The 17,686-nt window shown below is 39.4% G+C and overlaps 1 protein-coding gene across 4 annotated transcripts in view; it reads right to left on the bottom strand.

The window, feature by feature from the left end:
* LOC120060147 (probable phospholipid-transporting ATPase IA) overlaps positions 1-17,433 on the bottom strand; it is a 42,135-nt gene extending 24,702 nt beyond the window's left edge. For 2 of the 4 annotated variants that reach the window (XR_005478193.1, XM_039009251.1), the window contains exons 1-14: positions 17,123-17,433; positions 15,256-15,370; positions 15,028-15,127; positions 14,709-14,807; positions 14,422-14,467; positions 14,025-14,065; positions 11,828-11,901; positions 11,278-11,347; positions 10,954-11,081; positions 10,355-10,632; positions 9,298-9,425; positions 7,977-8,143; positions 5,525-5,597; positions 5,310-5,415 (exon numbers count right to left, since the gene is read on the bottom strand). Coding sequence is in view for 3 of the 4 variants with exons in the window: in XM_039009251.1 (XP_038865179.1) it covers positions 5,310-5,415; positions 5,525-5,597; positions 7,977-8,143; positions 9,298-9,425; positions 10,355-10,632; positions 10,954-11,081; positions 11,278-11,347; positions 11,828-11,901; positions 14,025-14,065; positions 14,422-14,467; positions 14,709-14,807; positions 15,028-15,127; positions 15,256-15,370; positions 17,123-17,168 (1,471 nt within the window). In the remaining variant the exon portion in view is untranslated. Of the gene's footprint in view, positions 1-5,309; positions 5,416-5,524; positions 5,598-7,976; positions 8,144-9,297; positions 9,426-10,354; positions 10,633-10,953; positions 11,082-11,277; positions 11,348-11,827; positions 11,902-12,172; positions 12,250-14,024; positions 14,066-14,421; positions 14,468-14,708; positions 14,808-15,027; positions 15,128-15,255; positions 15,371-17,122 lie in introns of those variants that run through there. The other 2 variants (XM_039009253.1, XM_039009252.1) reach the window with 2 other exon arrangements.
* Between the last annotated feature and the right edge of the window lie 253 nt (positions 17,434-17,686).

Below are 17,686 nucleotides of genomic sequence, written 5' to 3'. Positions count from 1 at the left end.
ATATAGTAGAAGATATGTAATATAGTAGAAGAGGTGTAATATAGTAGAAGAGGTGTAATATAGTAGAGGAGGTAGAAGAGGTGTAATATAGTAGAAGAGGTGTAATATAGTAGAAGAGGTGTAATATAGTAGAAGAGGTGTAATATAGTAGAAGAGGTGTAATATAGTAGAAGAGGTGTAATATAGTAAAAGAGGTGTAATATAGTAAAAGAGGAGTAATATAGTAGAGGAGGTAGAATAGATGTAATATAGTAGAATATGTGTAATATAGTAGAAGAGGTACAATATAGTAAAAGAGATGTAATATATTAGAGGAGGTAGAAGAGATGTAATATAGTAGAGGAGGTAGAAGAGGTGTAATATAGTAGAAGAGATGTAATATAGTAGAAGAGATGTAATATAGTAGAAGAGGTGTAATATAGTAGAAGAGGTGTAATATAGTAGAAGAGGTGTAATATAGTAGAAGAGCTGTAATGTAGTAGAAGAGGTACAATATAGTAGAGGAGGTAGAAGAGATGTAATATAGTAGAAGAGATGTAATATAGTAGAGGAGGTAGAAGAGATGTAATATAGTAGAAGAGATGTAATATAGTAGAGGAGGTACAATATAGTAAAAGAGATGTAATATAGTAGAGGAGGTAGAAGAGATGTAATATAGTAGAGGAGGTAGAAGAGGTGTAATATAGTAGAGGAGGTAGAAGAGGTGTAATATAGTAGAGGAGGTAGAAGAGGTGTAATATAGTAGAAGAGGTACAATATAGTAAAAGAGATGTAATATAGTAGAGGAGGTAGAAGAGATGTAATATAGTAGAGGAGGTAGAAGAGGTGTAATATAGTAGAGGAGGTAGAAGAGGTGTAATATAGTAGAAGAGATGTAATATAGTAGAAGAGGTGTAATATATTAGAAGAGGTGCAATATATTAGAAGAGGTGCAATATAGTAAAAGAGGAGCAATATAGTAAAAGAGGTGTAATATAGTAGAGGAGGTAGAAGAGGTGTAATATAGTAGAAGAGGTGTAATATAGTAGAAGAGGTGTAATATAGTAGAAGAGGTGTAATATAGTAGAAGAGGTGTAATGTAGTAGAAGAGGTGTAATGTAGTAGAAGAGGTACAATATAGTAGAGGAGGTAGAAGAGGTGTAATGTAGTAGAAGAGGTGTAATATAGTAGAGGAGGTAGAAGAGGTGTAATATAGTAGAAGAGGTGTAATATAGTAGAAGAGGTGTAATATAGTAGAAGAGGTGTAATATAGTAGAAGAGCTGTAATGTAGTAGAAGAGGTACAATATAGTAGAGGAGGTAGAAGAGGTGTAATATAGTAGAAGAGCTGTAATGTATTAGAAGAGGTACAATATAGTAGAGGAGGTAGAAGAGGTGTAATGTAGTAGAAGAGGTGTAATATAGTAGAGGAGGTAGAAGAGGTGTAATATAGTAGAAGAGGTGTAATATAGTAGAAGAGGTGTAATATAGTAGAAGAGGTGTAATATAGTAGAAGAGGTGTAATATAGTAGAAGAGGTGTAATATAGTAGAAGAGGTACAATATAGTAAAAGAGGTGTAATATAGTAAAAGAGGTGTAATATAGTAAAAGAGGAGTAATATAGTAGAGGAGGTAGAATAGATGTAATATAGTAAAAGAGATGTAATATAGTAGAGGAGGTAGAAGATGTAATATAGTAGAGGAGGTAGAAGAGGTGTAATATAGTAGAAGAGGTGTAATATAGTAGAAGAGGTGTAATATAGTAGAAGAGGTGTAATATAGTAGAAGAGGTGTAATATAGTAGAAGAGGTGTAATATATTAGAAGAGGTGTAATATATTAGAAGAGGTGCAATATATTAGAAGAGGTGTAATATAGTAAAAGAGGAGCAATATAGTAAGAGGTGTAATATAGTAGAGGAGGTAGAAGAGGTGTAATATAGTAGAAGAGGTGTAATATAGTAGAAGAGGTACAATATAGTAGAAGAGGTACAATATAGTAGAGGAGGTAGAAGAGGTGTAATATAGTAGAAGAGGTGTAATATAGTAGAGGAGGTAGAAGAGGTGTAATATAGTAGAAGAGATGTAATATAGTAGAGGAGGTAGAAGAGATGTAATATAGTAGAGGAGGTAGAAGAGGTGTAATATAGTAGAAGAGGTGTAATATAGTAGAAGAGGTGTAATATAGTAGAAGAGGTGTAATATAGTAGAAGAGGTGTAATATAGTAGAAGAGGTGTAATATAGTAGAAGAGGTGTAATATAGTAGAAGAGGTGTAATATAGTAGAAGAGGTGTAATATAGTAGAAGAGGTGTAATATATTAGAAGAGGTGTAATATATTAGAAGAGGTGCAATATATTAGAAGAGGTGTAATATAGTAAAAGAGGAGCAATATAGTAAGAGGTGTAATATAGTAGAGGAGGTAGAAGAGGTGTAATATAGTAGAAGAGGTGTAATATAGTAGAAGAGGTACAATATAGTAGAAGAGGTACAATATAGTAGAGGAGGTAGAAGAGGTGTAATATAGTAGAAGAGGTGTAATATAGTAGAGGAGGTAGAATATAGTAGAAGAGGTACAATATAGTAGAAGAGGTAGAAGAGGTGTAATATAGTAGAAGAGGTGTAATATAGTAGAGGAGGTAGAAGAGGTGTAATATAGTAGAAGAGATGTAATATAGTAGAGGAGGTAGAAGAGATGTAATATAGTAGAGGAGGTAGAAGAGGTGTAATATAGTAGAAGAGGTGTAATATAGTAGAAGAGGTGTAATATAGTAGAAGAGGTGTAATATAGTAGAAGAGGTGTAATATAGTAGAAGAGGTGTAATATAGTAGAAGAGGTGTAATATAGTAGAAGAGGTGTAATATAGTAGAAGAGGTGTAATATATTAGAAGAGGTGTAATATATTAGAAGAGGTGCAATATATTAGAAGAGGTGTAATATAGTAAAAGAGGAGCAATATAGTAAGAGGTGTAATATAGTAGAGGAGGTAGAAGAGGTGTAATATAGTAGAAGAGGTGTAATATAGTAGAAGAGGTACAATATAGTAGAAGAGGTACAATATAGTAGAGGAGGTAGAAGAGGTGTAATATAGTAGAAGAGGTGTAATATAGTAGAGGAGGTAGAAGAGGTGTAATATAGTAGAAGAGATGTAATATAGTAGAAGAGGTGTAATATATTAGAAGAGGTGTAATATAGTAGAAGAGGTACAATATAGTAAAAGAGGTGTAATATAGTAAAAGAGGTAGAAGAGATGTAATATAGTAGAGGAGGTAGAAGAGGTGTAATATAGTAGAGGAGGTAGAATAGATGTAATATAGTAGAATGTGTAATATAGTAGAAGAGGTACAATATAGTAAAAGAGATGTAATATAGTAGAGGAGGTAGAAGAGATGTAATATAGTAGAGGAGGTAGAAGAGGTGTAATATAGTAGAGGAGGTAGAAGAGGTGTAATATAGTAGAAGAGATGTAATATAGTAGAAGAGATGTAATATAGTAGAAGAGGTGTAATATAGTAGAAGAGGTGTAATATAGTAGAAGAGATGTAATATAGTAGAGGGGGTAGAAGAGATGTAATATAATAGAGGAGGTAGAAGAGATGTAATATAGTAGAGGAGGTAGAAGAGGTGTAATATAGTAGAAGAGGTGTAATATAGTAGAAGAGATGTAATATAGTAGAAGAGGTGTAATATAGTAGAAGAGGTGTAATATAGTAGAGGAGGTAGAAGAGATGTAATATAGTAGAGGAGGTAGAAGAGATGTAATATAGTAGAGGAGGTAGAAGAGGTGTAATATAGTAGGAGATGTAATATAGTAGAAGAGGTGTAATATATTAGAAGAGGTGCAATATATTAGAAGAGGTGCAATATAGTAGAAGAGGTGTAATATAGTAGAAGAGGTGTAATATAGTAGAAGAGATGTAATATAGTAGAAGAGGTGTAATATAGTAGAAGAGGTGTAATATAGTAGAAGAGGTGTAATATATTAGAAGAGGTGTAATATAGTAGAAGAGGTGTAATATAGTAGAAGAGGTGTAATATAGTAGAAGAGATGTAATATAGTAGAAGAGGTGTAATATAGTAGAAGAGGTGTAATATAGTAGAAGAGGTGTAATATAGTAGAAGAGGTGTAATATAGTAGAAGAGGTGTAATATAGTAGAAGAGGTGTAATATAGTAAAAGAGGAGTAATATAGTAGAGGAGGTAGAATAGATGTAATATAGTAGAATATGTGTAATATAGTAGAAGAGGTACAATATAGTAAAAGAGATGTAATATAGTAGAGGAGGTAAAAGAGGTGTAATATAGTAGAAGAGGTGTAATATAGTAGAAGAGGTGTAATATAGTAGAAGAGATGTAATATAGTAGAAGAGGTGTAATATAGTACAAGAGGTGTAATATAGTAAAAGAGGTGTAATATAGTAAAAGAGGTGTAATATAGTAAAAGAGGAGTAATATAGTAGAGGAGGTAGAATAGATGTAATATAGTAGAATATGTGTAATATAGTAGAAGAGGTACAATATAGTAAAAGAGATGTAATATAGTAGAGGAGGTAAAAGAGGTGTAATATAGTAGAAGAGGTGTAATATAGTAGAAGAGATGTAATATAGTAGAAGAGGTGTAATATAGTAGAAGAGGTGTAATATAGTAGAAGAGGTGCAATATAGTAGAAGAGGTGTAATATAGTAGAAGAGGTACAATATAGTAAAAGAGATGTAATATAGTAGAGGAGGTAAAAGAGGTGTAATATAGTAGAAGAGGTGTAATATAGTAGAAGAGATGTAATATAGTAGAAGAGGTGTAATATAGTAGAAGAGGTGCAATATAGTAGAAGAGGTGTAATATAGTAGAAGAGGTGTAATATAGTAGAAGAGGTACAATATAGTAAAAGAGATGTAATATAGTAGAGGAGGTAAAAGAGGTGTAATATAGTAGAAGAGGTGTAATATAGTAGAAGAGGTGTAATATAGTAGAAGAGGTGCAATATAGTAGAAGAGGTGCAATATAGTACAAGAGGTGCAATATAGTACAAGAGGTGCAATATAGTACAAGAGGTGCAATATAGTACAAGAGGTGCAATATAGTACAAGAGGTGCAATATAGTACAAGAGGTGCAATATAGTACAAGAGGTGCAATATAGTACAAGAGGTGCAATATAGTACAAGAGGTGCAATATAGTACAAGAGGTGCAATATAGTACAAGAGGTGCAATATAGTACAAGAGGTGCAATATAGTACAAGAGGTGCAATATAGTACAAGAGGTGTAATATAGTAGAAGAGGTGCAATCCAATGCATTTGAGAGCTAGAGCATGGTATTGTAGACGTGTGTACCTGGGGAAGAGGCCTGATAGACGATAGTGTCCTCAGTCTTCTCAGGAACAGCAGTGTGGCACACAGCCATCATGGTCAGAAAGTCTTGGATAATAGTGGCTGTGGGCTGGGCGCATACACACAAACACAATTAATACATGACACACACACAAAAAAAGAGATTCAAAAAACGTTGATACTGATAGCTAGTACATAGTCTAATGTTATGTACTCACGTGATCATTGTGGAGATTCTCCGGTAAAGTCGGATCGCCAAAGCCCTCTTCCTCAGGATTGTCTGTGTTGTGCCTTTCAGACAACAACAACTACTAATATTACATACTGACATGTTTGGTTTATCAACAATTTTAAATATGTTTACAATTGAGATGAGAATAAAGATATGTACTACACCACATAACTGTGTGGACAAGCACTACAGTAAAAGACAACGAGATACAGTTGAAGTCGGAAGTTTACATACACTTAGGTTGGAGTCATTAAAACTTGTTTTTCATCTCTTCCACAAATTTTTAGATACAGATTATAATTCACTGTATCACAATTCCAGTGGGTCAGAAGTTTACATACACTAAATTGACTGTGCCTTTAAACAGCTTGAAAAATTCCAGAAAAAGATGTCATGGCTTTAGAAGCTTCTCATAATTTGTGTCAATTGGAGGTGTACCTGTGGATGTATTTCAAGGCCTACCTTTAAGCTCAGTGCCACTTTGCTTGACATCATGGGAAAATCAAAAGAAATCAGCCAAGACCTCAGAAAAGAAACTGTAGACCTCCACGAGTCTGGTTCATCCTTGGGAGCAATTCCAAAAGCCTGAAGGTACCACGTTCATCTGTACAAACAATAGTACGCAAGTATAAACACCATGGGACCACGCAGCCGTCATACCGCTCAGGAAGGAGAAGCGTTCTGTCTCCTAGAGATGAACGTACTTTGGTGCGAAAAGTGCAAAACAATCCCAGAACAACAGCAAAGGACCTTGTGAAGATGCTGGAGGAAACGGGTACAAAAGTATCTTTATCCACAGTAAAAACAAGTCCTATATCGACATAACCTGAAAGGCCGCTCAGCAAGGAAGAAGCCACTGCTCCAAAACCGCCATAAAAAAGCCAAACTACGGTTTGCAACTACACATGGGGACAAAGATCGCACTTTTTGGAGAAATGTCCTCTGGTCTGATGAAACAAAAATAGAACTGTTTGGCCATAATGACCGTCGTTATGTTTGGAGAAAAAGCGGGAGTCTTGCAAGCCGGAGAACACCATCCCAACCGTGAAGCACGGGGGTGGCAGCATCATGTTGTGGGGGTGCTTTGCTGCAGGAGGGGCTGGTGCACAAAATAGATGGCATCATGAGAAAGGAAAATTATGTGGATATATTGAAGGAACACCTCAATACATCAGTCAGGAAGTTAAAGCTTGGTCGCAAATGGGTCTTCCAAATGGTGTAGGAGTAAGTGCTTAGACATATAGAGACAGATATGACACAATTGAGCAAAAGATAGGTGTACATTAGACTACAAGAGGAGAAGGCAACACGTGAGTGCATTTGCCATTCTGGTAAAAACAGGAAACCTAGAAATAACAGATAGTATAATGGCCGAAGCCATACGTGCTTTAAAGTGCATAACTGCTTAGGGTAAAAAGGAGGAGGTGACACTTAAAGTGCATTTATGGAAAGAGCAGGACACCATTATGAAGATTAAATAGAGGTAAGGCCATAAGTGCTTAGGGTAAGATAGACATATATTAATTTTAGGACACGAGAGGGTCCTGCCACCATTGTAATCTAATCAAGAGCGGATACAGGCGTTATTGGGCGTAAACAAGCAGGAAGCCTGAGATGAAAGATAATGGTGGCAGATGACCTAAGGGAAGTAATTTAATTAACATATGTGATTAACTCATATGCTGTGTGTGTATAAAGACAGAGCCAGTGCTCTGGGAAGGTGTGTGTTCCACGGACCATCTAGGCTAATGATATACTTTGTATTAAAGCCTATATTGAATTCACAAGTTCTTGTAAGAGTGTTATATTTCTGAGACGATTCTCCACGACAATGGACAATGACCCCAAGCATACTTCCAAAGTTGTGGCAAAATGGCTTAAGGACAACAAAGTCAAGGCATTGGAGTGGCCATCACAAAGCCCTGACCTCAATCCCATAGAACATTTGTGGGCAGAACTGAAAAAGCGTGTGCGAGAAAAGAGGCCTACAAACCTGACTCAGTTACACCAGCTCTGTCAGGAGGAATGGGACAAAATTCACCCAACTTATTGTGGGAAGCTTGTGGAAGGCTACCTGAAACGTTTGACCTAAGTTAAACAATTTAAAGGCAATGCTACCAAATACTAATTGAGTGTATGTAAACTTCTGACCCACTGGGAATGTGATGAAAGAAATAAAAGCTGAAGTAAATCATTCTCTCTACTATTATTCTGACATTTCACATTCTTTAAATAAAGTGCTGATCCTAACTGACCTAAAACAGGGAATTTTTACTGGGATTAAATGTCAGGAATTGTGAAAAGTTGAGTTTAAATATATTTGGCTAAGGTGTATGTTAACTTCCGACTTCAACTCTACCTATCCAGCAAAGTACATAGTATTATTCATGCTAATTCATGCCTATAAAATGGTTGGATTAACGCCAAGTCCTTCTCACCCGTAGGCGACACCGGCGATGGTGCACTTTTTAAACTGCATCACGTTGCAGGTGAGGGTGCCTGTTTTGTCAGAGAAGATGTATTTGACCTGGCCCAGTTCCTCGTTTAGGTTGGACGTCCGTGCCACGGCAGAGGTATCCGTAGGCTCATAATGCATATCCATGTCCTGAACACAAACACAATCACATCCCCAATACACAAGATGTGGAGAAAGTCATTGTATAAATTGAATGTCCCAAATCTACCATAGTACGGACATCAATTTGTATGCTCACTCACGTATACTAGATCAAATTCCATATTTGCCAAAACTTAAATCACCAAACTTTTTAAGTAGATACATTTACTCCTGTGGTATTTTTCCATTTAAACTTCTACTTAGTGTTCACTACCAGAATTAAATTGAAATTGACCGCCACTCTGAGATACCAAGTAAGAGGCTGTGTAGTGCAGTGATTTTCCCACCCAGTTGATGAAGTAAGAGGCTGTGTAGTGCAGTGATTTTCCCACCCAGTTGATGAAGTAAGAGGCTGTATAGTGCAGTGATTTTCCCACCCAGTTGATGAAGTAAGAGGCTGTGTAGTGCAGTGATTTTCCCACCCAGTTGATGAAGTAAGAGGCTGTATAGTGCAGTGATTTTCCCACCCAGTTGATGAAGTAAGAGGCTGTATAGTGCAGTGATTTTCCCACCCAGTTGATGAAGTAAGAGGCTGTGTAGTGCAGTGATTTTCCCACCCAGTTGATGAAGTAAGAGGCTGTATAGTGCAGTGATTTTCCCACCCAGTTGATGAAGTAAGAGGCTGTGTAGTGCAGTGATTTTCCCACCCAGTTGATGAAGTAAGAGGCTGTATAGTGCAGTGATTTTCCCACCCAGTTGATGAAGTAAGAGGCTGTATAGTGCAGTGATTTTCCCACCCAGTTGATGAAGTAAGAGGCTGTGTAGTGCAGTGATTTTCCCACCCAGTTGATGAAGTAAGAGGCTGTATAGTGCAGGGATTTTCCCACCCAGTTGATGAAGTAAGAGGCTGTGTAGTGCAGTGATTTTCCCACCCAGTTGATGAAGTAAGAGGCTGTATAGTGCAGTGATTTTCCCACCCAGTTGATGAAGTAAGAGGCTGTATAGTGCAGTGATTTTCCCACCCAGTTGATGAAGTAAGAGGCTGTATAGTGCAGTGATTTTCCCACCCAGTTGATGAAGTAAGAGGCTGTATAGTGCAGTGATTTTCCCACCCAGTTGATGAAGTAAGAGGCTGTATAGTGCAGTGATTTTCCCACCCAGTTGATGAAGTAAGAGGTTGTGTAGTGCAGTGATTTTCCCACCCAGTTGATGAAGTAAGCCTGGATGAACTTGATGACCTCCAGGGTGACCAGTAGACTGATGGGGATGAGGTTGTTGAAGAGGATGATGAAGGTGAGGAAGTTGAGGCCAAAGTTGGCAGCGCCTCCATCTGGTAGGAAGGAGTTACACAAAGTTACACAGAGAAATTACCTTCAATCTAATTTGAATGTCAGATGCCACAACAAACCCTTTCTTTAGACCTGGGACATGTTCATTAGGGATAAAACGGTGCAAAACAGAGTTTAAAAAAAATAGTGAGTTATAATCTGAACACTCGTTTTTTGTTTTGCTACAGTATGCCTTTAAAACATGACTAGCTAGGTAGACACGAGACACATTGTTTACAATGGGCCATCGAATTCACATATCAAATCATCTACAGCTCTACTTCTAAACAAGCTCTATTTTAATGAAGAATGAGGTCTAAGTCACTAGTCTGGGGGATACAAACAAAAACATTTCTACAGGCCTCTGAGAAAGGTTGTTACCTGGAGCTATTAAGACAACAGTGGTAAAGAAATAAAAACAAAATGTCATTACATTTACTGAGAGGGTAATGGTTCATGTAAATTATTATACATCAGACATTTACTGAGAGGGTAATGGTTAATGTAAATTATTATACATCAGACATTTACTGAGAAGGTAATGGTTAATGTAAATTATTATACATCAGACATTTACTGAAAGGGTAATGGTTAATGTAAATTATTATACATCAGACATTTACTGGGTACTAAATTGGGATCATACAGAAGTTACAGATGGATAATTCCAATGTAATGTTTGATCTAATAATATATCAGTCTGATATAAAGTGCCTCCATGATCGTATCCATCCTACATCACGTTGTACTAATAGAATAAAGTAAAATAAAGTAGAATAACGTAAAGTAGAATAGCGTAAAGTAGCATAACGCAAAGTAGAATTTAACATAAAGTAATAAAACGTAACATAAAGTAACTTAACATAAAGTAACTTAACATAAAGTAACTTAACATAAAGTAACTTAACATAAAGAAAAGTAAAGTACTCACAGTTGAGGTCCATGTACCAGGCGAAGTCCCCGTGCTGGGTCTTCCAGAGTGTCTGTCCGGCCGAGCAGACCAGGGAGATGACCAGCAGGCAGCCGAACAGCGCCAGGATCAGGGTGTTGGTGATGTGCTCCACGCTGGACAGCTTAAGCGGAGGCCGCGTGCTGTTCTGCATCAGCTTGGTGTCGTGCCCTGTGTACACCACCATGCCGTTCACCCACTGGGTGTTCCGGAGCCGGGCTCCACGGAGAAGGATCTGCTCCGGACCTAAAGGGACGGGACTGGGGAGAACGGATCGGTGGATATCAGGGGTAAGAGACGGAATTAGTAGGGTTTCCCAGGTTTTCCAGAAACACTGGTTGGAGGATTCCTTGGGAAACCCTAGGAATGAATGATTCACACTGGCTATGTAAGCTGGGTCAGAGGGTGGATACTTTCTGAAAGGACTGTATGAAAGAATACTAAGACAGAACTTTTCCTTGGCACTGTGCTGCTGAATGTTCTATGGAGGTCTAGGCTGGGTTACTGTTGCTGTAGAAAGGGCTAGGACCTATACAGATATATATATATAATTGATTGATAGACAGGTAGATCTCTCTCACCTACGACCCTCTAATCGGATGACGCCTACAAAGTCGTAGAGGTGGCGATTGGGGCTTTCGCACTCCATGCACCCGCTCAACCGCGACAGACTATCAGCATCCTTGTCATCCGCTGTGACCTGAAGACCCTGGTTGGGGAAGGAAGAGGTGCAGGGGTGAGTTGATGAGCTGACTGAGCTGACTCCTATCTGGGCCACAATAACGTAGTAAGTGGTATGTTTGTGTGTGTGTGTGTGTGTGTGTGTGTGTGTGTGTGTGTGTGTGTGTGTGTGTGTGTGTGTGTGTGTGTGTGTGTGTGTGTGTGTGTGAATTAAGAACCTTCACCTGTCGTATCTTTAGGTTGGTCTCCCCGTCTAAATTCGAAGTCTCGATGTAGCACATAGCATGTGGCTCGCTGGTGAAGAGAAAGTGACCGTCAAAACAATCTAGAATTGCTCTATAATGGTGTTCACAGAAGTTATCTAACAATAGGGAAAGAGATCCAGGGAGAGAACAGCAATGCTACAGTAGCCATAGCAACAGGGAGACAGTAAAGCACTAAACTCCAAGATGAGTGCTCTGTGGTCTAATAACTAGGTTTGTTATCAGTACAATAACCTAGCTAGTCCTTTGATTTTAGACAGTAACGCAGAGAGGAAGAGATGATGGCCTGGTACAAACAGAGATCGTGTCAACAAGGGAAGCAGTCCCGCTCCGCAGGATTCAAGTATGACACGGGGCATTTGGCATTGAGCATGTTCAAATAATTAAGTAGGATCCTTTCTTCCTCTTGTGTCCTTTACAACCACGTGGACTAGTAAAAAGGTGATAGGTGCAACACTGTACAAAGGGTTTGATTTCAGCCCCATAGCCAGTAGACGACAAGACCCCCGACCTGGACGCCAGCAGGACGAGGTCCGCCGGGAGGTGGTCCCCGTCACTGGCTCTGACTACGTCCCCGACCGTCACCTAAGTTACCCGCAAAAGAACGTATCAGGAGCAACCAGGGAACGGTAGGGGGTGGGGACAGAAACACGGGCACACAGACAGAACACAGGGAATGTCGGGAAGGGGAGAGGAAGGGAAAGAAAGAGTGAGACTACTTCAAAACAAGACATCAGAACAGCTAACACAGATAGCGTGACCTACTGAAGCTAGAAGGGCACAGAGATTACCGAAGCCTAAAGCAGAGAAGCATAACCACAACAAACGACCAATCTACCGTCTGTGTTTCTAGCACTAACTGGAGGACAGCACGATCGAGTCTGCAGGGATGTATTCTCTCCCATTTAATGTGACTACATCTCCCACCTCTACCTGCAAAGAACACTACAGCAGTTACTAGACATTATGGAGATAAACACAAACTCAGCAAAAAAAGAAACGTCCCTTTTTCAGGACCCTGTCTTTCAAAGATAATTCGTAAAAAATCCAAATAACTTCACAGATCTTCATTGTAAAGGGTTTAAAACACTGTTTCCCATGCTTGTTCAATGAACCATAAACAATTAATGAACATGCACCTGTGGAACGGTCGTTAAGACACTAACAGCTTACAGATGGTAGGCAATTAAGGTCACAGTTATGAAAACTTAGGACACTAAAGAGGCCTTTCTACTGACTCTGAAAAACACCAAAAGAAAGATGCACAGGGTCCCTGCTCATCTGCGTGAACGTGCCTTAGGCATGCTGCAAGGAGGCATGAGGACTGCAGATGTGGCCAAGGAAATAAATTGCAATGTCCGTACTGTGAGACGCCTAAGACAGCGCTACAGGGAGACGGGACGGGACAGCTGATTGTCCTCCCAGTGGCAGACCACGTGTAACAACACCTGCACAGGATCGGTACATCCGAACATCACACCTGCGGGACAGGTACAGGATGGCAACAATATCTGCCCGAGTTACACTAGCAACGCACAATCCCTCCATCAGTGCTCAGACTGTCCTCAATAGGCTGAGAGAGGCTGGACTGAGGGCTTGTAGGCCTGTTGTAAGGTAGGTCCTCACCAGACATCACCAGCAACAATGTCGCCTATGGGCACAAACCCACCGTCGCTGGACCAGACATGACTGGCAAAAAGTGCTCTTCACTGACGAGTCGCGGTTTTGTGTCACCAGGGGTGATGGTTGGATTCGCGTTTATCGTCAAAGGAATGAGCGTTACACCGAGGCCTGTTCTCTGGGGAGGGATCGATTTGGAGGTGGAGGGTCACAGCATCATCGGACTGAGCTTGCTGTCATTGCAGGCAATCTCAACGCTGTGCGTTACAGGGAAGACATCCTCCTCCCTCATGTGGTACCCTTCCTGCAGGCTCATCCTGACATGACCCTCCAGCATGACAATGCCACCAGCCATGCTGCTCATTCTGTGCATGATTTCCTGCAAGACAGGAATGTCAGTGTTCTGCCATGGCCAGCGAAGAGCCCGGATCTCAATCCCATTGAGCACGTCTGGGACCTGTTGGATCGGAGAGTGAGGGCTAGGGCCATTCCCCCCAGAAATGTCCGGGAACTTGCAGGTGCCTCGGTGGAAGAGTGGGGTAACATCTCACAGGAAGAACGGGCAAATCTGGTGCAGTCCATGAGGAGGAGATGCACTGCAGTACTTAATGCAACTGGTGGCCACACCAGATACTGACTGTTTCTTTTGATTTTGACCCCTCTTTGTTCAGGGACACATTATTCAATTTCTGTTAGACACATGTCTGTGGAACTTGTTCAGTTTGTCTCAGTTCTTAAATCTTGTTATGTTCACACAAATATTTACACATGTTACGTTTGCTGAAAATAAACTCCAGTTGACAGTGAGAGGACGTTTCTTTTTTTGCTGAGTTTACATGTGTTTAAATCAGTAGCTAGGTCTGAATCCTAAGTCTCTCCCCCCTAATGAAGAATAAACTACTAGGCAATGTAAAATATGACAACTTAAAATATGACAACTTAAATGTACACCCTATTCAGTGACAGACCGTGGCTCAATTTAACCATTGAATCACTAGACATCAAACAACAACTAGGATTTAGCCCATCTGAAGGCAGAGAAAGTAAGCAGAAAATACCTGACTCTGGCCTGAGATTGAGGGACATACCTTCTCCCAGTGAACAATCTCCCATGCTCCATTTCTCAGAACTGACAAAGAGAGAGAAGGCAGAAATAGGGAAACAGGAAGAGGAGGGGGACACAGAGAGAAAACTATGTTAGGGGCGGCAGGGTAGCCTAGTGGTTAGAGCGTTGGACTAGTACCCGAAAGGTTGCAAGTTCAAATCCCTGAGCTGACAAGGTACAAATCTGCCGTTCTGCCCCTGAACAGGCAGTTAACCCACTGTTCCTAGGCTGTCATTGAAAATAAGAATTTGTTCTTAACTGACTTGCCTAGTTAAATAAAAGGTAAAAAAATCAAATAAAATCCTGATACTAAAATATGTCCAATAACCTACACCTGTTTGAAAAGCAGTAATAGATAAATCATTTCAACAGTTTCTTACCTTGGGCCTCCTTCCTGTTGACCACCCTGTCTGCTTTGTGACGTTTCTGTTGGGCAGAACATTCAAATGTGAAATTATCTCTGTCCAATGTTTTATTATATGTCAAGCATCCTTCATCCAAAGGACCTTTTTATGGAATCAGTTTCAAGAAAATCAAAAACCACACGGTCAAGAACGACTTTCAGACATGCCATGCACTTGGGCACGTTTTCAGAGAACACATAACGGATTTCCTCTCTATAGAAATATAGATATATTTAATGTCATTCTAGTTCTATGGTCCTCACCAGATCCTCAACGATCTCCTTCAGGGCTGCCACCAACAGGATGAGGATCAAAGGAACCAGGGTAGTCCACCGTCCTGTGGGAGAAACATCCGGAATTTGCTACCAGGAGAATGGAGACATAGTTAGTCTGTGTGTTAAAGCGATAGTTAACCCTTTTTTTTTACAAAACCGATTTTCGATTAAGTTGTTTAATAAGGTAAAACTTTAAAAAGTTAACTATCCATTTAACAACCACGATGTGTGTCTGATAGGTGAGAATTTCTGTCTGCTAAACAGTGCTGAAATGTGCAAAATACATTGTATAATTATTTAGACCCACCTGCAGTAGTGCAATGAACAGGAAGAATGAGTTAGCAGCCCTCCTGAACTGAGCGTATAGGAATCGAGGCAGGAAGGTAAGCACATTGTATTTGGCTGTGCTGGAAAAGGCGAGAGAGACAGACATTATCAGGTGTTTACTAAGAATTGACTTGGCAAAATGGTCATTACAAACTAATAACATAGGCCTACAAATTAGTTTATTTATAAATGTAAACACTCGGGCTACCTGACATGATTGGTGCAGAACTTAGTGAGTTGAGGCTGATTGATGAATATAAGTCTGGCATCCTCAAAGTCAGCTATAGAGGTCCTCGATGTAGCTTCCTCAATCTTCTCATATCCTATGGGATAACGGTAAAAAAGACATCTTGCCCCATCAGGCTTTACAACAACTGATAGACTTTTAACATAGCAGGTTTCTGTGTGTAATTACTTTCTCCTGCACATTCAACCATGGTGCAAGACCATCGCTGCCCTGTATGGCACTGGCCTATAGGCTAAATGGATTAGAGTGTCTAAGAAAAACACTGCATCTTCTCGCACTCCTACAGACTGTAAACTCATTTAGACCCAATGAATGATGTATATAAGCCCTAGATGGCGTTTTGTTATGTATTGGCCATTGAGAGGATTTGAACACACGGTCGGCCATATTGGCCCTCCCTAGTAGGAGCAGTCCTCCATAGGAATAAAATAGAATTATACCATATTTCAATTAAACTTTTGAAGGACAAAAATCACATGTACAGTATTTAAGTATTTTTGTTGTTGTGGCGGGGACAGTAACTTTAGTAATCTCAGAAAAATATACATTAAGGAAAATGTTTTTTTAATTTTTTATGTTTAGCTTGTATAATATAATTTAAAAGTATGCATTAAGGTGTTTGCAATATAATAAATGTGGCAAAAACGAATGTAGACATTAATGAATGCATTTTTGGGGGAGTGCCAAGATGGAGGCACGGTGGCATCAAAACAGCACCCCCAATCAGTCATCTAGTGTATATATATATATATAAATCATTGGGCCTAATCCTGACTCGATCTGCACGAGCAACAGAAGCTTACACTACACACAAATCTTCCATTGACATCAATGCAAATCTGAATCATAATCATTTTAATTAAAATCTTTAGTTAGACCAACAACACTTTCACTACATAGGCTGTGGAACGTTCAAAACCTAGCTAGGCCTATTTAACAGTCCAACAGACACAACAAAGAGCTTAAATCAGTGGTCATGCTCACATAAACATGGTGTGATCTCACGACACACTAAGAGTGATTTTGCCCACACGGAATCCACATACAGTACAGTATAACCAAGACAAAGACAATTGATTCCACTGTTACTCATGCATAACTCTGTCACTGCACCGTCTTCAAGAGGAAATTGGGGGAGAAATCAAGGGGCTCTGTCATTAGCTGGTACAGCCCCTGCTTTCTTAGTGAATGCAAGATTTGGAGACAACAGAGTGAATTGAATAGACGATCACGGTCATCCACATGACCATATAAATGCAGCCAATAACTTCTGGGGTTTTTGTGCTTCAGTTCAGAAAATCATTAACAGGATATAATATCTTGAGAGAGTCAGTATAGACACATGCACTGATGACGGTCAGAACTGCATTTCCTCATCAGACTGATTCGGTTACTAGCTACGTCTCTGACAAACACAGGGAAGAGCAGCAGGGTTTAGGGGCATGATCCTCCAGATTAATGTGTAATCAGTAGTGGAGGAGCCTTTGCCCTTCGACCCTAAAGGTGTGGGTTGGAAATGCAGGACAGAAATAGACATTAGACAGGAAGTGTAGTGCAAGTTGAAATGCTGTATATTGTTCAATTCTCTTGCAAACACCATGCATACTACTTTTCATTGTCAATGATGTGATATGAAAAGCCATTTTCTATAAACCTAGCTAGCTAATTCACAATCATATCTAGCTAGAGAAACGGTAACTAACGTTAGCTAGTCAGTGAACATTATGTTAATTGAGATAATTTTTTTGAACATTACCTAAAACTAGCTAGCCTGTACCTAGGAGTAGTAGGACATCAATGGAGTATATGATAGACAAAGAACACCTACCCTCCAACCGTGAACGGAGGTCCGAGAGAGTTCTTTCGATAGGCATCTCACCACAGTGAAAGCACTTGACAGTGACCAAATCCAGCAGTGACAGGTCGCCAGATGGCTTGTTTACAGTAGCCAAGCTAGCAACTAACGTTAGCTACGTCAGAACACTCCTTTCTGAACTACCACTACTAACTTGGCAAGAGGCTAGTAACGTTAGGAGTTAATTCGTTACAATATCAGGTCGACCTGGGCCGTTAAATCATTTTTTCCGTTCCCTTCATTTTGTAGATTTCAGGAAAATGCATTATCATATCAGCATGTTATCAACAATACTAAAAAAGTACTTCCGTGTCACGGAATTCCGCAAATGTTCAAAATAAAAGCCCCCTGTATTTATTCATGGGATACGAAAAATAATTGTCTAAACATTTAACAATTATTCATATTTGTTGATATTTAAGTGACATTTGCAATGTTCCAAAGCCAAATAAATGTCCCAAATGCAAATCACTGTACATGGAAAACATATTGGCGTATAGAGCAAAAATTATTCTTGGTGCCATAATAAAGGTATTG

Source organism: Salvelinus namaycush, chromosome 15, assembly GCF_016432855.1.
Source record: "Salvelinus namaycush isolate Seneca chromosome 15, SaNama_1.0, whole genome shotgun sequence".
NCBI lineage: Eukaryota > Metazoa > Chordata > Actinopteri > Salmoniformes > Salmonidae > Salvelinus > Salvelinus namaycush.
The sequence above is the reverse complement of the archived record's forward strand: the minus strand, read 5'-3'. Positions and strand labels throughout refer to the sequence as shown.